Here is a 20,817-nt window from a genome sequence, read left to right on the forward strand (position 1 = left end):
TGAAATTACATTTTTACCCTTGCTTTTACCATTTTATTACTTTAATTGCCCCTACAATGATGGAATAGAATGGAATACGTAAATTAATGATTAGTCACGTGGTTTGCGCGTGACTGAACGTGTGCATGCCTTATAATTCATTCTGGAATATTTTTGCGTCATCTCTCCTTCTCTCTCTTAATTTTTTTATTTATTAATTACATTATCTTTATTTAAATAAAACTATTATTTTCTTTTATCTATATATAATATTTTACACCACTTACCAATAACTAATTTGATTCTACTTTAACATATTAATTTTCAAAACAAAAATAGTTTGTATTTTATTTTGAATTTATTAAAATAAAATTAATAATATTTAATTTAAATTAATTATAGTAAATAAAACATTTAATGATATTGATTTTGAACTTAGTTATATTAAAATAACATAAAAACATATAATTTTATTTTTAACTTGATTCTTTCTAAAAAAATAACATATAGAATGTATTTTATTTTTAATATAATTAAACTAAAATTACAAAAACTATGTACATTTTGCTTTGTATGTAATGTATATGTTATTATTTTGCTTTTTCCTCCTTTCACTTGTCACATCTACCAAAATTAATGAAATTTTTTAATAATACTTGTACGATAAAAGCATAGTTCATTTCACAATGTTCGAACCTTTTATTAAACTATTTTTTAAAATATACTTTCCAATTTTATTAACTTTATAAAAAAAAATTTAAAACCTTGTGTAAAATATATCGTGAAACGAACTAAGATTTGAAGTATTTCAAACTAAACTCTAAAAATACCGAAAAAAATTATACATGTTTCGTTAAATGCATACTAATGTTACTCTACAAAATTGGTCTTTAATATGCAAAAAAAAAAAAAAAAAAAAAAAAAAAAAAAAAAAAAAAAAAAAAAAAAAAAAAATCATCATATATCACAGACTTGGAGATTAAAAAAATTAACCAAAGTTTAAAGGTCCAGCAGCTTCACATCAGCAAAAAGAGTTGATAAATCATGCAAAATCGAAGTAACAGTGGTTGAAATTGGCCAAAAATGTCACCAAATTTCTTAATTTGCTCAAAATGCAGCAAATCATGGTTGTTTCCAATTTCTTGTTCCATTTTTAAACCTGTTTTTGTAAATAAAAAAAAAAAGGAAAAAAAATGAACCAGATATGCCCTTAATCTCTTCTTAGGAAAGGAAAGACAAGCTCATTTGAACAACTAGACAAATATTTGTATATCTACCTATAAATTAATTTGATTCATCCATAACAAGAACAATTCCACAGGATTTGAAGAATTTACATGCGGATTCAAAGAACATCAAAGGATTGGCCATTAAACTTACAAATGATCCTAAGCCAGGAGAATACTTTCACCACGGGAACCTGTGACATTACACACAGAAAATGGAGGTTTTTTTTTAGAAACTCAAAAGCTTTAGAACTTTTCATGAGAAATGAACAGTTCACTTACATTTTTCATATATCTCTTTTATAATCTGTAGCATTGAATCTGTATCTTCTGCCATCTTTGCAATTCTCTCTGCTTCCTTGACAGCTTCTGCAGCTAAGAAAGATTTGTTCTCTGCATCAGCAACTTTGTAGGCCGCCGCTTTCGCCGCGTCTTCCAACGTGTCCCCCCCTGATGGCATCCCCCCTCCCATGGTATATTGTGATATCCGTTGCCTGACATCTTTTTGTTTGGGAGTAGGAGTATTAACTGCCAATGAATTGTCTTTCTTTACCTGGTAGCAATTCTGAACCTGTAGTGTGGCAGAGAGAAAACAAAAGAACCCAGATGCATAAAAGATTCAAACAAATCTTTAAACTCCAACAAAACTGTTCACAATGACAATCCCTTGGCAGGATAAAACTCCTCCATCTCTCAGTAGTATAAATACCAGCTAACATATTGTTAAATTGGGTATAATATCCTATGAGTTACTATTGTAAAGTCAAGCAATTGTCTAGTAAGAATAGTCAAGGTATAGGCAAGCTGACACCCACAAATATTATGATGAAAAAACAAATATAAAATTGAAATTGGCTAGGTATCTATATTGTCTTTTTAATAATTTTTAGTGTCGAGCCAGTTTGTGCACACCTTAGTCAAAGGGTGTACACGAGTTTGAAATAATACTTTTTAATAAAAATATTAATAGCCATAGCCATTGTCACCGCCTCTTACTTTTTTTTTTTTTTTTTTCCTTCTTTTTTGTCCTTTTTTCCTTCTTTCTCTTTCCCCTCCTTTCTCCACAACCCACGTTCATTTTTTAAACAAAAAATCTAAATCCCATCTTTGATATAAAATGAGGGAGGTGCTAGAAACTCTCCCATTCCAGATTTGAAATGAGATTTTTTTAAAACATTAAAAATGGGAAGGGAATAAAGGAGGAGAAAGGGAAAAGAAAGAAGAAAGAAGAAATAAGAAAAGATGAGGATTTAACAAAAAAAAAGAAAAAAAAGAAAGAAAGAGGCAATGGGTGGGGGCGATAATGGCTATGGATTGGGTAGGGAGAAGGATGGGAAGAGGAAGAAAGAAGATGGGAGAAAGAGAAGAGAAAAGAAGGAAAAAAAAAACATACTATTTAATTTTTTTTTTAAAAGTCACATAAGTTTTCATTCACTATGGTAAAAGAATTCTGACCAGGACCAAAATGCTACTAAACTCAAATATTAAGAGTTAAAATGTCGAGTTTGAAAATTTATAACCAAAAGTATAATTTTTCTGTTTTTTTTTTTTTTTTTTTTCCTTCAAAATGTACCATGAAACATCTTAGTTTTTCCCATAACCATACATAGGTTTGCATTTGGTGGGGGAAAGGGGATATAGATGAACTTGTAAGAGAAGCATGTCTAAGAGTCAAACTTCCTAACTTAGTAAACCATATAAAATATCAGCATACAAACAAATTGCCTTCAGAACTGATTCGATAAGAAAATGAAAAGAACATTCACCTTTTCGAGCTTTCCTTGTGAAACAAGCCTCCTCAACTTTGAGCTTAATTGCCTTCTAAAGTTTTGTGGCACCTCGTGCCTTTGCTGCACCATGTGAAATCAACTATTGACGTAGCATGTAATATGAGCATTCATGCTAATGAATAAAGTTAAAAAAAGAAAAGAAAGAAAAGAAAAAAAAGAAAAGATACTGTCATCTTACCTTAATAAAGTTAACAATTGTACCTATGTCACATCCATTTGAATCTTTTATGGTTGAAAGGGCTTCAAAAATCATTGTATAATACCTGATCAACAGGTCGTTATAAGACCAATGACGAGACCTCAATGAAATAATAAATGAAAATGAAAAGAAGGTAAATCACAACACCCCTTCTGTGATATTCTCTGGTGACCAAAATTTCCCTTGAGGTTGATCAAATGAAATTTGTTTCTTTCAATTACAGAAGTAATAGGTGAATTTTCTCATGTGTAAGAAACGTCGTAACACTCCACTAGAATACTTAGGACCATAAATTGGCATATTTGTATTGATCACTTCCTTTTCACGTTGTTTAGAAGTTAGAACATCTCCTCATAACATAGATTTCATTTTATTATTTGCATATTCTTTGGTGGTACTGGTGGGTTGCGGGGGGGGGGGGGGGGGGTTGGGGTGGATTGAATATCAGCTGGTAGTTCATTATAAGCAATGGAAAGAGAATCAACAATTCTATAATAATGATGTAAACCATATGTCTTCCTATACTCTTTAAACAGGGAGAATTCTCTAGACGCCACACAATAATAGTATATGCTAAAGAAAAACAACATTCCAAAAGCCCAATCGTGATTTATGATATAGCAAATAAGATGAACTGCTATAATATTTTGTTGACGAATAAAATCCTATAAGATTAATATGATTTAGGGTGCTATTCCATTTCTATGTAAAAATATTTCATCAGGTATTCCATTTTCCAACAACCTCTTTAAAAACTACTCTTTCATCTCTCCTTCGTTTGTCACTTGGGGTGGGGTAAGCGGTGGTGAGTGGAGGGAGGGGAAGGGGAAGGGGAAGCTTATATAATGAAAGGTTGGATTTATAAACACTCTCCCCCCTCCCCTGTACAGTCCAAGAAAGTAATAATAACAGTACTAAACAGATGACTTCTATGATGCAAATGTAAAAGTACCTAAACGGTTAGAGAGACAGACCTTGGGACATTTTTTCCATCTTGTGTGCTGTTGTTTGGTGTATCGTCCCCTGCAGTATCAGCAGATGCATTAAACTTAGCAGGAGCAGAGTTTTGGTGGTTAGAAATAGCAGCAACGATAGCTTTTGCTTTAGGAGCCCTAGACTTCTCTTTTGAGCCTTGTGAAGCAGTACTGACACTCAAATTACGCCATTTGTCCTATGTACATAAGCAACACGATGGAGATAAATAGTTGCAGACATTGGTAGCTAAACAGTCATGCTGTTTCGCAAACACAATATTTCAAAGTTAACAGAAAAAATATAAGATTTTTAATCAAAGGATTTACATATTAAAACCTTGAATTTGAGGCAAATTAAAGCATGTCATCGTTGTGTTCTAGTAATGCTGGAACATAAACAATCTCAAAGATGCATCTAGGAACAGACTCGAAGAAGATCTTATACAGTTTATCCAAGTTCATGGCTTCCATTGAAGAAAGCCTAAAAACGCGCCATCATATTAACGATATTTAATATTTATATACAAAATCAAACTCTTTCCTCCCTCTAATTCCACTTTCTGGACTCTTCTTCTTACATTAATCAGTTGGTCAAACGAAAATCTTAGGGAAAACTATAAAGTACAATTTAGTCCATAAATTAACGTAGAAAATCATTGAAGAACAAAACCAATTTCTTCCATGTTAAAACACTCAACCAACTGCGTAGAGCTATACAGATTGTAAGCAAACCAAGCCTATTGGATTCTAAAGAAATCAATCCGTAACTTCAAACAAAAATCCCGCAATATTTCAGTTCGGCCTCTGAGTTTATAACTAAAACCCTAAATATCAATACAAACAGGTCAACCAAATGCGAAAAAAGAAAAAAACACGCATATAAGGAATTGAAAGGAATAGGTAATTGAATGAGGACCTTGAGGTCAATGTTAGAGCGATGAGTGAGAGACGGAGCAAACTCAGGATCTTTAAGAATGTTCTTCCACTTTCCGGGACCGTGCTTATTCACGCCTGCCAAAAGTGCCTCTTCCTCCTCCGATGTCCACTTTAACTTCTGGTTTCCCATTCTGATTCGCCGTTTTGGCTTCTCAGAAGGTCACTTCGTGTAGAAGAGTTCGCCTTCGTTGCGGCTTAAATCTTTGAAGAAGATGAACAAGTAGAAGACAGCAGCAGGCTGTCGTTCTTCGGCCTCTTCTTGTTTTTCTTCAATTTTTCGTTTGTTTCTTTTTGTCGTGACCTTTGAATTTCATCGCAATGGGCCGCCCCAAATTTTAAACTCCAAAATTGGTTTATTAGATATTCAAATATATTATTTAAGTTTATCGTCTCTCCAAATAAAAATTTTGGATTAAAGTTGTAACGTACATTTATTATAATATTTATTTATCTTCGTCTCTTCAAACTTGTTTGAAGTCATAATAAAGAAAATAAGGAAAACTTTTTCGAAGCAACAATAGTGTAGTGAGATCTATGGTAGTTAGTTGCACTAGTCGAAAATTTTGAGAGGGGGTTCACAACTAAACTGTAACGATTCGCGTTTCAAAACAATCGAGTCACGGTCATTATATGAAAATATTTTTAAAAAATACACAATAATTAAAAATAATTAAAATGTACATGCATTAATTCTAAAATCAATTCAAATTTGTGCAATTTTGAACTAAATACGACAAAAACGTAAATTTACAAACTCAAAATATATACACGAAACACAAGGAAAGTCAAAAATCAAAAGACTTGAATCTATCTCGACTCCTATAGTCTCGTGCATATTGTCACCTCGACCACTTCCTTTAGTCTTGTAGTTCTTAATTCCTCTTAAGTCTTATGTTATTAGTTCGTTTGTTTTGGTGTCTAATTCATGCTTAGGAGTTCGTTCCTGAGCTGCCAGCATTTCATACGCTATACCATAAGTTTACTTGGCTCACCTAATCTCAACTTAGGCTCGTGGATAGAAGCCATAAGTTCTCTTTCTTCGCTCTATCTAGGTTGTCAATTCACGTGGTGTCATTCCCGGAGTTATAAGGTTTCTTGTTTATATGTCTATTAGTCCATTTCAACATCGTCATTGTCATCATAGACCCGTGGCTAGTAGGCCCTCAAGATGCAACAGCAACGTCAATTCCCTATTCACATTCTCATCATACCGCATGAACACTATTCTTAGATTTTTCTAGTAGGGCTTTGATAAGCCCCACAATGTAAACAACATTAAGAAGGTTGTGCCCCTCAATCTGGCTAACATTCGTCTTACTTATACAGCCCTTTACTCTCATCCAAACAAAACTACAATTGAAAAGTGTGTTGGAGACCCACCACAAAGTACCCATAAAAAGCTTATTAGGTGACGCAATATCTACCACTCAAAGGTGTGCATAGATATAAAAATATTGTTACTCAACGAAATAATACAGATTTAAGAATTAGAAAAAGAATTGGGATCGAATGTTCAATCCACGACCTTTAAATAGGATACAAGATACTAAATAATATTTACCAAGAAAATATAAACTAACTAAATCCTAATAATAAAATAAAATACACTACTATTCAAATTCAACGATATCTAAGATATATTTCCTAACTAATATATTCTGAAAGATTACGAATATCATATATTCCATAACTAATTCAAACTAAAATAAGTTGCACTAAATTGTGACATTAGGTTCATGCATTTTTAGGTCTTAACCCTAGTTTTATCAATTTATAAAAGTATTATTCCGATGGCCAAGTGGCAGCCGCACTCGGGATCCACATGCTCACACATACAATTTTCACCGAAGCCAAGATTCCCTTCCAAATGCATTTAAATAATATTTTTTAAAATAGATAAATTTTCCGATAACAATCAAAATACAAATAATTTGACATCTAGATAAGTTTATAGAATATTAATAAAAATAAAGCTTATTACAAAATAATAATAATAATAAATAAATAAGGTTGGATAAATAAGATAGTAATATGAATAGTTGTATTATTGTTATACTAAGAAAATAATTAAATAAAATAATGAACTTATACTTTATTTTTCAAAATAATAATGGTTTTTAAAAAAATAATAATACCATGTAGTTGACATTTTTATTTTGATAAAAACATTACAAAATTAAACCTCCCATTAAAATAATTATTTTTTTAAAAATTATTATATTATAAATAATTTCTTCCGGTCCTTTATAAGTAATGAATAAAGCAACAAATTATTTCAAACATATTTAATATCGATTGCAAATATATATTATGGAAACATTAATTTTAGGGGCAAATTTACTAAATTAAACTCAACAAGGGATTATAATTCTTCTATGTACGTTCTTTCTAATTTTTATAACTGTTTTTAATATTTTTATGTAAATTAAGTAATTCTCCAATTTCCCATCACCCGAAGCCCAGCCCGCGAGTCAGCTCCAAATATCTTTGAGATTTGAATAAACCGAACCGAACCGAACCGACCGTTTGAAATAGAAATCGGTTCGGTCCTGGTCTGCCCCACCTCTCATTCCCTCCATTTTTTACTTCTCACCCTCCTCTCATCTCCAGTCTGCGGTCGATCGACCTTTCGCCGGCGACGGTGGCATTATCCTCCACCGGCTGCCGCCAAAAACCTACCGGAGACAAAGCCACCCTACGCCGTATGTCGCTAGACCCTCCTTGCTCTTACTCTCCGGCCGGCAGGTGGCAGCGGCCCCACCCTTGTCGGTGGGTAAAATTATGAAGTGAAATATAAATCCAAAATCGGTTGAACCGAGGCGGAGAATCATCGGTTTTCTTGGGTTCGATTCGGTTTCTGGTTTTATGCCAAAACCGGAGTGAATCGAACCGTGCAGACGTTTAGCTGCCACTTAACGTGCTGAGGAAAATAAAAAAAATAAATAAATAAATAAAAAAGGTCGCAGAAAAACAAATGCCTCAACGTGAATTAAGCTGAATGGAATCGGAGTCAGAGATCTGCCACTGAACCCTAATAAGCACCGTATTCTTCCAATTTTGATTTTCTTATATCGTTCTGTTCATCATCTCAGCTGCAGATCGATCTCCATTTGTTCTTGGACGATCCAGTTCTGGGTAGTTTGCACTAGACAATATGGCTTACTCATCGCAAATCATCATCCATTCTAAAAAGGTGATAATTCGAATACCACATCACTTCCTTACATGTGACCTATGGATTCATCTGTTTATAATTTGAGTATTGATTTAATTTCTGAATCGTTCTGGATGTAAACTTTGTGATTTGAGTCATATGCATGTTGAACAAATTGGAGCATACTTATTTTGTTTTATGGTTGTTAATAAAGTCTAGCTGCTCTGGCGAATGGGAAGAGATCAATATCTTATGCAGTTCCAAGCCGTAATCAAGCTAATATCTGTTTATGGACGGTTTTAATATTCTGTTGAGCAGTTCGTTGTGCAATTGAACATTTTAGTGATCCCCCTTGGGCTTGTTCCGCACACAAGATAGCGGGGGTGTTGTGTGTTTCGTTTTCAGTCTTAGCTCGAGGGATTTCCTTTGTCTGATATTATGAGCAGTTGCTTATATGAGCTCATTGACTTGCGGGTAATTTTTGATGCATGGGCCGATTTATAGTAGTGGTTTTCAACTTGGATATACTGATTTGGTATCTCAGCCTCACAATTGGTCTCTCTCTTGCCAAATTATGTCAACAAATATATCATGTTCATCATACAAAGCCATGAAAGAGGTTGGCTGTTGGTTGGTCATTGCATACTGACAGGCCATTGGATGCTCATAAACTAAATGCATCATTTGTTACATTTCAATGTTCAAATTATACTTGTCAATATGACTATTAGGAAATATTTTATACATCTCCCATACCAGTATTTGTATTTGACTCTTCATGCTTCTTTTTTCAATGATTCACATTTAGTTTCATGAAGCTGTTTCTTCTGACAAGGGGTTAGGCAATTTTCCCTGGTGTTAAACCAAACATCTAACCCATTCATATTATTCTTGCAGTTAAGAAGTGTTCCAAAGTTGCTTCGGCAAGCTAGTTCAGTTCGCTGGTTTTCAGAGGATGTGCAGTCCTCCATTGTTAAAGAAGATGGTAAGCAGTCGATCATGGTGAGACATGTTTGTTATTTTGTTAGTGGTTTGTACCAACTCCTCACAAGGGCATATTTGGAACTCCATAATGTTATTGGTTATAAATCTGAAGTTTAAGAACTCTTTGGTTACCGTTTGGGGTTTAATTGCTGTAATTAGTCAGAATCGACAATTCTTTTTTGGTCAGTTTAGCGGGACAGATTATTTAATCGATTATGTTTTACTGTTTTAACTTTCGACTTGAGTGCATCCAGCAGCTGACTATTGAAGCTACCGGTGGTTATTTGACAGAAATCTGTAAGATCAAGGGTCGTGGTTACCAGTCTTCTCAAGAAGGGGCAATTAAGAACCTTGTCAATTTTAACAACGTGAGTTGTAACCACCACTTTGCCTGTTCATGAAATCATTAATCAATATTTTTTGGCTGATTGAAATGTTATTGTCGTAATTTCTTCCCATTTTCTGCTTTAACTTGTTAATGTTTCTCATGTTCACGACAACATCTGATGTCACTTGTTTGTGTTGAATTGTGGTCTTCCTTTTGTAGAGACCACACTTTCTCCAATGTAAGAGAGGACTTTCAATGATGATGACGACAAGTATTGGGAATCCATTTTCTAGGTTAGTATCTAATCACAGAGCATGCACACACACACTTGCAAATAAAATCACATATTTATATATCAGCATGCATATTCGTTTGTGAATTAGGATGCTAGGGCTAGAATTTTGATCACAGTCAGAAGTAACTAATGTATCCATTTTCCCCACAGCAGTTCACTGACAAACTCAAAGAGAGGTTTTGCCTCTGATTCAGGTACATTGTGTGGTCCTATATTTTCGTTCCATTCTGCAGACATACATAATTCATTTCATTCTTTTTAATTGATGGTTTGTACATATGGAAAATGTATGAAATCTCCAAAATGTTATCTAACCCTTGAGAATTGGATCTAAAAGCCTTTTTAATAAACAATAATCAAAGAACTTAATCTCAGAAAACTCCAAAACTAATTTGAAAACTAACCCAATGAAAGTCAAAATCACCTTGATGATCAAATATCTCGAGGCAGGGATGATTGTTCCTTGTTTAATGTTTGAATCACTCTACGAGCAAGATTGATCAAGTCACACTTCAGTGATTGTAAATATGAAACCTAAACTACATAGAATTGTAAATGAACTTAGCTCTAGGCTTTAAAAAGGCTTAGAAGGCCAATGTTTTACATTTTCAAAATCTTAAATCACAAAGGTATTAGCTAGCCTAGATATACGCTCCACCCTAGAAGTAATCTGATGTCAATTAAGAGTTGTAATTCCCAAGTACACAAATTCCATAACAACCTATAAACTTCGAAACAACCTAAAAAACATAAATGAAAGGTTTAAAAATAAAATTACAATATAAGGTTATAAATTCGAGATTCAAGCCTGGAAAGCCTTTTGCAACCTTCCATGTATAATGAAGCTCGAAGGGTAGTCTCATTAATTGATGCTTGATTTGCAACTAAAAGATATTTGAGATGCACTTGAGTTCATTTAATGCCAACTTGAGTTTTTTCGATGCAACTTTCACTTCCACTTTAATCTGACTTGACTTCATTTCATGTAACTTGAGTTTGACTTTAGTTTGTCATGATTGAGGCTTGTATGCATTTAATGCAACTCCAATTAATGGATTTAAAGGCACTTCTAGAAACCCTTGGAAAGGTGTTGCTGAGGAGTTTCCTTTTTTCTTTCTTGTCTGTTGTTTAGTTGGGAATAAAAACAACACCTATTTGTGGGAGGATAAGTGGTTGGGGGGATAGACCCTTCTGCTCTTTATTTCCTTGTCCATGCCAATTATCTTCAATGAGGACCATTTGCTAGTTGTTGTGTTATCTTAGTTCATGTCCTCTCCCTCATTGACTTCTCTGGCATGCTTTGTCCAATAGGGACATGATGGACGTTTTCAACTTTCTTTTTATGGTTGGGGAGTTTCGTTGTAGTCCTAGGAGAAGAGATATTCGTGTTTAGAACCCTAGTCTGTTTGAAGGATATTCTTGTAAGTCTTTTTTCCTCTGTTTAGTTTATCCTTCTCTCTTGAGTAGTCCAATCTATACTTCATTGTGAAAGGTGAAAATCTCCAAGAAAGTTATGTTTTTTTGTTTGGCAAGTCCTCCATGGAAGGGTTGACACCTTGGCAGGGTTGAAGGAGGGTGCCCAACTTGATGGGGCAGTTGTGTTGTGTCCTCTGCAGGACAGTGACTGCGGATCTTGATCATGTGCTTTGGGGTTGTGATTTTGTGTACATAGTTTGGAACTGATTTTTTTGAGGAGCTCGAGTTAATTTTAGCCAGGTTGAGGCTACAAAGAGATGTTCAAGGGTCCTTTTCCTCCCTTTTGCAATAGGGTAGGATTGTTTGTGGCATGTTGGAGGGTGTGCTGTTTTGTAGGGTCTTTGAGGTGAGAGGAATAATAGAATTTCTTGAGGGTTTGAGAGATCTCCGAGTGAGGTTTGATCCTTTTTAATTATCTGTTAGGATTTATATCTCTTGATTGTAAGCCTATCCTTTTTGTAGTTTTTCTTCCTTTTTGTGGGCTTCTTTTTTTGTGTGCACTTGTATTCTTTCTTTCATTCTCAATGAAAGTTTGGTTATTCAGCCAATGTCAGCATAACTCGCAGTAATTAGCATGTACTTCTTTCCTCATACTAGAGGTTCAAATTCTCATACTTCACTTGTTGTACTCAAACTGAAAGCTTGATTATTCATTAAAAAAAAAAAAAATTAACTCCATCTCGAAGTCCTACTTGCATGTATATGTAGGGAATAACACCTACATCTTTCTTTAAGTTCATATCAGCAAGATTTGGACTTGTTAAAAAGCATGTAGTGTTTCTGTTGCCAAAAAAAAAAAAAAGGAAGTATGCAGTGTTTGCATATTTCCATTTGCCATTAGAAACGATTCTGACTATGTCCTTGTAAGTAATAGAACTGCATTTTGTGCTGAAATTAGCTATAAATCTTATGTTAGTTTTTGCATTGTAGAATTAGGGTCCTATGTTTTAAAATCTGTTCTAATATGACTAATCAAAAGTATATTTTCATATTATGTTAACTTGACTTCCTGTGGAAGAGTATCTTTAACTATGCATTTTACTTAGAATCATGCAAATGCTTCAGGTCTTCCCCCACATCAAGAGATTGGAATGCCTTCGCTTTCCCCTACAATGACAGAGGTAGCTTATGCTCACTAACCTACCAGAATAATTTATTGTTAAATAAATGCTAAGTTGTTTTTTTATAATATGCAGGGCAACATTGCAAGGTGGTTGAAAAAAGAGGGAGAGAAAATTTCTCCTGGGGAAGTGCTTTGTGAAGTTGAAACAGTATATTCTAATACCTTTTGGGAGTTGGAAGTTGAAAGTAGTTTTTTACTGCCTTTTGATGGTAGGAATATTGCACTCTAATTTCTGATTCTGCATACTTGAAGGATAAAGCAACAGTAGAAATGGAATGCATGGAGGATGGTTATCTTGCCAAGATAATTCGTGGAGACGGAGAAAAGGAAATTAAAGTTGGTGAGGTATTGATATTGCTTTACATCATTTTTTCTTTCCCTCTTACCTTTACAAGGGAAAAGGATCGATTGCCATGTTGCGCCATTGTCAAAAGTGGTGGCAATGACTGTCATTGAAAGCTCTCTCTCAAGATAGAGGTGTGTGGATATTTTATTTTTTGCATTTGACGTGGTTTACACAAGTACCTTTTTTTTATATAGGTAATTGCCATCACTGTTGAAGATGAAGAGGATGTAGCAAAGTTTAAAGATTATAAACCCACTTCATCAAATGCTGATGCTGGTGCTGCAGCTGCTAAGGAATCATCTGGCCCTAGCCCACCCAAGAGAGAAGTTGAGGAACCAGTTCGTTCACCTGAGTCAAAGACTGTTAAGCAGAGTCCTCCTGCTCCAGCTGGAGATCGTATTTTTGCTAGTCCTCTGGCAAGAAAGTTAGCAGAAGAAAACAATGTTAGTTTGAGAATATCTTTTTTAATCGAAATTTGGAGCTTTATATTTATGATTTCTTTTTAGCTATAGTTCGAATTTACTGAGTGCAGGTGCCCCTATCAAGTATCAAAGGAACAGGTCCTGAAGGGAGCATTGTGAAGGCTGACATAGAAGATTACATGGGTAATTCACTTTCTTTATGCTGGCCAGTTTCATTAACAACTTTATTTGTTTTTGTGTAGTTGTCTATCTATCTGTTTACATTTGAGTTGTTACTGTGAATATCTCTGTTGTTTTTGTACCCATTGATATGCTTCTTTTGTTGAAACATGGTCTAATAATATCTTTTATCCTACATGTCTCTAGCTTCGCGTGGGAAGGAATCAACCACATCCCCAAAAGCCAAGGATGCAGCAGGTGCACCATTGGATTACAGTGATTTGCCACATACTCAAATAAGAAAGGTCTGCCACTCCTTTCGCCCCATCCCTCTCAGTCCACACACTCCATGATTATAGGATTTCTTGGTATTTTCTGGCAGCTTTTAGTGTAATATGACGATATCTTACTCTGCGTTGCCTTCATCAATGTTCTCGATCTCTTTCCTAACTTGTTCCAGAAACACAAAAGTTCTGCAATTTTGTGTTTGCTTAGTGCCGGTCTCCACACCTTTCAACTCTTAGGATGTTCTATAAACGGGTTACTTGTAATTGTTAGATGTTTTGTTAGCGGCATCCCCATTTTCAAATTTGAATCTTATTTATTGGATTGATAGACAAACTGTCCTAAATATTCCAACTAGTTGCGTGTTTTCCCAGAGCTAATATTTCCTAAATTTTAACAGATTACAGCATCACGATTACTATTCTCAAAGCAAACCATTCCTCATTATTATTTAACTGTTGATACATGCGTTGACAAGCTCATGGAGTAAGTCATTTCTCTATACCTTTTGCAGTTAAATATCACCCAAAGCTATAAATTTAATGAGCTTTTGTTCTCTTTGTAGTTTGAGAAAGCAGTTAAATGCATTACAAGAAGCATCTGGTGGAAAGAGGCTATCTGTTAATGACCTTGTCATTAAGGTATTTTAAAGAAATTATATAGCTGGGTGTGTAGTTCAATTGTTTTCTGTTGTTAATTTGTCTCATTTGACTTGGACCTTTGCCTTTTTTTTTTTTTTTTTTGAATTCTTTATATCTTTTTCGCTTGAAAGAAGCTGAATACAGTATGTTAAATTTTCAGGACGCTTCATTTCCTCTCTGTTTGATGTGAAGTTCTTGATTAGCGTTTTGTATTTTAGTTGTTTTCCTGTGATTTTGAATGCTTGGAAAGTTCTTATTTCTTAAGCCCTTGTGGAAGGAACCTACTTCGTCCTGTCAACATTCTACAAACGTTCTATCCAAACCTACCCTTGTTCTTAGAAAAGAAATCATTTTAATCCTTGTAAGAACATTGCTGCAGGCTGCTGCCTTGGCTCTGAGGAAAGTACCTCAATGCAACAGTTCATGGACGGACAATTATATTAGACAGTAAGTGAATAAGAATTATTCTAATTTGCTTATTTCATTGACACATTGTGATGTAAATTTCTCTCTTCGTCCACTCATCCAGGTATCACAATGTGAACATTAATGTCGCAGTGCAGACTGATAATGGACTTTTCGTTCCCGTCATCAGGGTCAGTAGTTGTCTTTGTAAAAGCGGTTGAATAGTTGGCTTTTATTACCGTTGTATAGAAGATGTGAAATTGTTTTATTTACAGGACGCAGACAAAAAAGGTTTATCTAGTATTTCTGAAGAGGTCAAGAAATTAGCGCAGAGAGCGAGAGAGAACAGTTTAAAGCCAGAAGATTATGAGGTGAAATGTTGTTTGAATACCCAGGAACAAGATTTACGCGTGGTTTAAGGATTTTAATTAGCAGTTTAATCCTTTTGCAGGGAGGCACTTTTACCGTGTCTAACTTGGGAGGTCCATTTGGAATCAAGCAATTTTGTGCCATTATCAACCCGCCGCAGTCGGGCATTCTTGCTGTTGGATCTGGTACGCAGATCATTCATCATTCTTGATGTCAACCAATGCTTTTTTCTTTTTAATTATTATTATTGTTAATCGCCATTCACATCTAATCTTGCGCAGCGGAGAAGAGGGTCATACCAGGATCAGGCGCGGAAGAATTCAAGTTTGCTTCCTTCATGTCGGTTACACTGAGCTGTGATCATCGCGTTATTGATGGTAGAAAATCATTACAGAATTCTGAACCTGAAGTCTTTTAAGATTGTGTATGACTTGAAAGAGAAGTGTTAGCTGTGTAACATTCCGTTCTTCTCTGTTTGATCAGGGGCAATCGGCGCGGATTGGCTCAAAGCATTCAAGGGCTACATCGAGAATCCCGAATCAATGTTGCTATAGGTTTGATTGATTGACTTATCCATTTTCATCAAACAAATTATTGTCTGTTGTCACATAAGCAATCATGCGGAGGGAAGATTGCGATCTCGGCTCTTCTTTTGGATATATTCTATTTTCGGCTTCAGTTGTAGTATCCTTGGGATCTCCTTTTGGCAACACAACCAAAGGAGATTGGAGTTTGCATATATAGACTAAGGGAATAAGGTGGTGATTGTTGAGGAATTGGATTTCCAAACGAACGCAGCTTGTAATTTATTTTCCTTGTCGATTGGTCTGGTTTTCAGGTCAATAAAGGAAATAGACGAAGAGGAAATTTTGTCCGTTTCATCATCTGCTGATTGATAATATACAGTGAATTGCTTCCTGGATGAAAAGGAGCACTTAAAATTCATTCAAAATAGATCATTTCTGAGAATAGAAAGCTATGAGCTTTGTGATTTAAATATAGCTATGAGCTTTGTGATTTTCAGGTATGAAAATGCGAGTTGGGATGGCAGAGATTCACTTCCCAAAAGCACAGATTGCGTGGTGATGCAATGCATATTAGCATTGGAGCTCCATTAAAATGTGTGCCCATTTCTTTAGAAGATAATGCTAAAAACGCCATTCATTCTCTCACATTCCTTTTTGTACTCACAATCGGATTTACATCGAAACCTGCAAACATATCATGAATGAGCTCAAGACTTCACCCTAGCTGCAGATGTTCGTTTTGATCCGTGTTTTGATCCGTTATGTTATTGCTATCAGCTTCAAAGTTTTAAAATGTGTCTACTAGCGAGGCTCTCGCGTCCTTATAATGAATATTTTACTCGTCCTTATAATGAATATTTTGCTTAAAATGTGTCTATTAGAGAGAGACTTTCGCGTCCTTATAATGAATATTTTGTTTTCCTCTTCAACCGATGATCTTACAATTCATTCCTCTTGGAAGCTCATCGCTCTCTTTGGCATCCCAGCTGGTGTTTGACTTTGATATCATTTGTAACATCAAGTCTACTGCTAGCAAATATTGTTCGCGTTCTTATTGTCATTGGATACCAACCCAACGATGAAAATCAAATATAAATTACAAGTTCCCTAAATAATCCAAACAAATATCATATAAAATTTATATGAAAAATTTTCAACTAAATTTAGGCTAAGTTTAGTTTAAAAAAGAATTGTTTAGGAGAGCCGATTATTTCCAAAAACATTAGGTTTGTTGTTACGTGAGAGTAGAGAAGAAAGAGAGGCGTTTGGGGAAAATTGGTGAATGACAAAGCAAAGCCCACCACGTGGCAGATACCCAAAGGGTCCTCATTTTTCACAGGCCCAGATGGCGTCCACATTATTGGTCCCAGTGGACTTTTCTATTTTATTTATTTATTTATTCCCTTAAAAAAAGAAAAGCATCTGGACACGTGTCTTTTCTCATGAAAAATCCATGACTCAATAATCTTCGGTGATATGAATCGAGCATTCTTCCGTAGCAGACAGCTTTCAGCGATGCAACATAATTACTTCTAAACTCTATACGTGTCCATTCAAATTTTTAGACCCTTTGTTTTTTTCCAATTTAAAATATATTTTCTTTTGGGGATAAAATTTAATTCAATGAAAACATAGCCGTCTGGATTCTGCTCCGAGTTCATTTTTTTTTTTCATAAACGTTCATCTGGTGAGATGTGTTCATTTTGTTCTTGTTCTTCTTCTTCTCTCTTATGTTAATTTCCCTAATTTCTTGCCCTTTTTGAGCCAATGGGGTCTTTAAACCTCTGATTTTAGTTTATTTCTATGTGGGTTTTCGTTGTTTTGGATCGGATTTTGATGGGTTGCGTTGGATCCATGAAATTCCCAAGTTTTATGTGGAAAAAGAGGCGAACCCTTTTGGGGATTTCTTGTGATTTCGCTTTATTTTAGATCCCTCCACCTGTCTCCTTCGAGGGTTTTGTTCTCCTTTATTGGATAAAGGTTAGAGATCCTTGTTTTCTCATGTTTCTGTGTATATAAGAGCTGATAGTGGAGAAAAGATTATTGATAGTTGGGAGTTCTTATCAGAGAGGGAAGAATTTGATGGAATTCCTTCTCGAAATCATTGCAAGGTTAGATCCACTGTTCTTGAATAGATCTTAGGATTTGGAATCTGATTTCTTCTGCTTGTTTTTGAGCTTACTCTGTTGAGAATCTGTGATTTGATTGTGAACTTTGTCATTGAAAAGCTTTGTGGATTTGTGGATTTGTGTTAAAGCAGCTTAGTTTTTCTGTAGTTGATTGCCAAATGATGAGGTTGTAGAGATTTAGGAAGATAGCTAATTATCTGTAGGATTTGTAAGAATGATGGAAGAGATGTCTCCTGCTGTTTCTTTGACACTTAGTTTGGGCAATTCAAAGTCTGATAGTTCAGAAAGTCCTGGTCATGTCGAATACGCACGCCTAAAGTTGGTGACCGACACGGTAGGTTCGATTGGTAATGGTAGCTTCCATGATTTTAATGGTATAGTTGATGGCTTAACCGTGTCGCGCCCAACGGACAATGGTCAAGGTATAAACACGTTTTGGGGGTTGTTACCGAAGAACGGCACGAATTTGAGTGTAGATAAGGAAGATGCATTGTTATCTACTCTGGATTACCCTGATGAAATGATAGATGATGGATTGTTTGGTATTAATGGTGGTGTCAAAATTGGAGATGTTAGTAATGGTCATATTGTTGCTAAGGCTATCATCTTGGTCGAATCAGGGAATATCCCGACCAATGAACTTATTGTCGCGACCGTAAGCCCGGATTTAGAAGTATCTGCCTCGTCAGAGCTGCACACCGCCCCTGCTGTAGTTTTCGAATCAAAAGGGGGGGATAGTGTTCATAAAGGCGTTCGTAGCGTCTTCGAACGTGATTGTATTCCGCTTTGGGGGTCGGTATCGATTTGTGGTAGAAGACCAGAAATGGAAGATGCAATTTCTTCTGTTCCTTGTTTTGCAAAGATTCCTATCAAAATGCTTGTAGGAAATGATTTGGTGAATGGAATTGGTCAAAGTTTAACGCATATCAACAGCCATTTTTTTGGTGTTTATGATGGACATGGGGGCCCTCAGGTACCTTGTTCTATTTGGCAAATGTGCTGTTCTTGTTTGAATTCTCTGCTTGAACCAAGTCTGTATCATAGTCTGTATATAACTTTTGACGTGTTTCTCGAATTCGATATCGTATTATGAATTAAAGGAAGGTTTTTGTGTAGGTTGCTGATTATTGTCGGGAGCGGATACACGTGGCGTTAGCTGAAGAGATAAGAGATTTTAAACAAGATCAAAATAATGGAAGCAATGGAGAGAATTGGCAGCAAGGTTGGGAGAGAACCTTTAACAATTGCTTTCTTAGAGTTGATGATGAAATAGAAGGAAAAGTTGGTAGAACGGTCGGTGGAGATGTTTTCGATACAAGCTTTGAGCCTGTTGCCCCGGAAACTGTTGGCTCGACTGCTGTTGTTGCGTTGGTTTGTTCATCACACATCATTGTTGCGAACTGTGGTGATTCAAGAGCAGTCCTATGCCGTGGTAAAGAACCCATGGCTTTATCGGTCGATCATAAAGTACGCTTCGATCTCGTATAGAATGATAGAGCAACCTCTATATCTTTTGAATGAACTAACGAATTCTAAATGTGATTTTTCAACAGCCAAATCGGGAAGACGAGTATGCTCGGATTGAATCGTCTGGAGGCAAGGTCATTCAGTGGAACGGACATCGTGTGTTCGGAGTTCTTGCAATGTCTAGATCGATTGGTACGTTATTTCTGATCCAATGCTTATGCTCTTGCTTGTGCACAGAAAGATTAGATTATCTGATTCTCCTGACTAACAGGTGATAGATATTTGAAGCCATGGATTATTCCTGATCCGGAAGTTATGTGCTTTGCTCGAGCGAAAGAAGACGAGTGTCTTATTTTAGCGAGCGACGGACTGTGGGATGTGATGACAAATGAGGAAGTGTGTGAAGTAGCTCGGAGGCGGATTCTGCTTTGGCACAAGAAACACGGGGCGTCGGCTTCGTGTCTCGGCAATCGGGGCACGGGAGTTGACCCAGCTGCACAAGCTGCTGCAGATTACCTCTCCATGCTTGCTCTCCAAAAGGGAAGCAAAGACAATATCTCTGTGATTGTAGTGGACTTGAAAGCTCAAAGGAAGTTCAAGACCAAATCTTAAACGTACCCTTTCGAGTTCATAGCTCCTCGAGCAACACGGTACGGTACGGTACGTTTTTGCAGTTTACGACTCGTTCTAATGAGTTCGAAAATATAGAAAACTGTGTATGTATCATAGAACATTTCCTCATGGAAATTCAGCAGAAAAGAAAGAAAGAAAGAAACAGCATCCATCTGTAATGAAGTAGTTCTAATCTATGCTTCTTTGGTTTCTTTCCTCATGGAAATATGGTTCTTCTTATATTATATACTCTCTTCATTACACTGATTCGGACTGACTTGATTAATGATTTTAATCAGTTGAGTTATTCTCGAGTTGGCCAGCTAACTGTGAATTTAGATTTGCTTTAACGTGCGGAGGTAGTACGTATTTGACTAACATGATATGATATTGATACATTTACTACTTACGAGTTTACGATGATAGCATGCACGTATTATGAACGATCTCACCAATCCATCTTTTAAATTTTCATTTTAATATCGGTTTGAAAATGGATATACTTAATATATTATAGATAAAAATTAAAAATTCTTATATATAAAAAAAAATTCAATGTGAGATCCCACATCGGGTGGAGAGGGAATTGAGACATTCTTTATAAAGGTATACAAACGTCTCTCTAGTAAACATGTCATTTGTTAGTATTAGAGTCAGATACCGAGTGGTGTGCCAATGAGGACACTGGCCCCAAAGGGTAAAAGGACACTAAATTGTAAGCCAGTGGTGTGCCAGTGAGGACACTGGCTCCAAAGGGGTAAAAGGACACTAGCCCCAAGGGGACATAGATAAATTGTAAGCCAATGGTGTGCCAGTGAGGACACTTGCCCCTAAAAGAACACTAGCCCCAAGGGGACAGAGATAAATTGTAAGCCAGTGGTGTGCTAGTGAGGACACTAGCCCCAAAGGGGTAAAAGCCAATGGTGTGCCAGTGAGGTCCTCTAGCCCCAAAGGGGTAAAAGCCAATGGTGTGCCAGTGAGGACACTGGCC

The 20,817-nt window shown here is 35.8% G+C and overlaps 3 protein-coding genes across 4 annotated transcripts; 2 read left to right on the forward strand and 1 right to left on the reverse strand.

Moving 5' to 3' along the window:
- Window positions 1-1,223: 1,223 nt before the first annotated feature.
- LOC111791871 (telomere repeat-binding factor 4) lies at window positions 1,224-5,401 on the reverse strand. The gene is made up of 6 exons (XM_023673373.2): window positions 5,085-5,401; window positions 4,169-4,365; window positions 3,174-3,258; window positions 2,972-3,055; window positions 1,488-1,776; window positions 1,224-1,399 (listed from the first exon to the last, which is right to left on the reverse strand). The coding sequence occupies exons 1-6, from the start codon at window positions 5,232-5,234 to the stop codon at window positions 1,368-1,370; spliced, it is 837 nt and encodes a 278-aa protein (XP_023529141.1). The 5' UTR covers window positions 5,235-5,401; the 3' UTR covers window positions 1,224-1,367.
- Window positions 5,402-8,062: 2,661 nt separating this feature from the next.
- On the forward strand, window positions 8,063-16,088 carry LOC111790842 (dihydrolipoyllysine-residue acetyltransferase component 3 of pyruvate dehydrogenase complex, mitochondrial). 2 transcript variants are annotated; one of them, XM_023671934.2, is made up of 19 exons: window positions 8,063-8,297; window positions 9,156-9,243; window positions 9,534-9,610; window positions 9,790-9,863; window positions 10,016-10,059; window positions 12,407-12,462; window positions 12,538-12,612; window positions 12,717-12,809; window positions 13,005-13,253; window positions 13,343-13,415; window positions 13,599-13,696; window positions 14,077-14,162; window positions 14,242-14,317; window positions 14,697-14,764; window positions 14,847-14,913; window positions 14,998-15,093; window positions 15,174-15,276; window positions 15,373-15,468; window positions 15,575-16,088. In XM_023671934.2, exons 1-19 carry the CDS (start codon window positions 8,259-8,261, stop codon window positions 15,643-15,645), a joined length of 1,629 nt encoding a protein of 542 aa, XP_023527702.2. In that variant the 5' UTR covers window positions 8,063-8,258; the 3' UTR covers window positions 15,646-16,088. The 2 variants fall into 2 exon arrangements, with proteins under 2 accessions (XP_023527702.2, XP_023527703.2); XM_023671935.2 differs by having other exon boundaries at window positions 10,019-10,059.
- Window positions 16,089-17,101: 1,013 nt separating this feature from the next.
- Window positions 17,102-20,052, forward strand: LOC111790944 (protein phosphatase 2C 50). The gene is made up of 4 exons (XM_023672076.2): window positions 17,102-18,720; window positions 18,864-19,214; window positions 19,301-19,406; window positions 19,486-20,052. The coding sequence occupies exons 1-4, from the start codon at window positions 17,962-17,964 to the stop codon at window positions 19,824-19,826; spliced, it is 1,557 nt and encodes a 518-aa protein (XP_023527844.2). The 5' UTR covers window positions 17,102-17,961; the 3' UTR covers window positions 19,827-20,052.
- The last annotated feature ends 765 nt before the right edge of the window (window positions 20,053-20,817 follow it).

The sequence above is a fragment of the Cucurbita pepo genome, chromosome 3 (genome assembly GCF_057944985.1).
Source record: "Cucurbita pepo subsp. pepo isolate OVF chromosome 3, ASM5794498v1, whole genome shotgun sequence".
Classification (NCBI taxonomy): Eukaryota; Viridiplantae; Streptophyta; class Magnoliopsida; order Cucurbitales; family Cucurbitaceae; genus Cucurbita; species Cucurbita pepo.

Bases quoted from the DNA above. Each gene is read 5' to 3' on its own strand.
- LOC111791871 (XM_023673373.2), bottom strand. From the start codon at position 5,234: ATGGGAAACCAGAAGTTAAAGTGGACATCGGAGGAGGAAGAGGCACTT. The intron at 4,366-5,084 runs GTCCTCATTCAA...TTATGTACATAG, and splicing joins GCTCTAACATTGACCTCAAG to GACAAATGGCGTAATTTGAG. The intron at 1,400-1,487 runs GTAAGTGAACTG...GTAATGTCACAG, and splicing joins AAAAGAGATATATGAAAAAT to GTTCCCGTGGTGAAAGTATT.
- LOC111790842 (XM_023671934.2), top strand. From the start codon at position 8,259: ATGGCTTACTCATCGCAAATCATCATCCATTCTAAAAAG. The intron at 13,697-14,076 runs GTCTGCCACTCC...AAATTTTAACAG, and splicing joins CACATACTCAAATAAGAAAG to ATTACAGCATCACGATTACT. The intron at 14,318-14,696 runs GTATTTTAAAGA...ACATTGCTGCAG, and splicing joins TTAATGACCTTGTCATTAAG to GCTGCTGCCTTGGCTCTGAG.
- LOC111790944 (XM_023672076.2), top strand. From the start codon at position 17,962: ATGATGGAAGAGATGTCTCCTGCTGTTTCTTTGACACTTAGTTTGGGC. The intron at 18,721-18,863 runs GTACCTTGTTCT...GTTTTTGTGTAG, and splicing joins ATGGACATGGGGGCCCTCAG to GTTGCTGATTATTGTCGGGA. The intron at 19,407-19,485 runs GTACGTTATTTC...CCTGACTAACAG, and splicing joins TGCAATGTCTAGATCGATTG to GTGATAGATATTTGAAGCCA.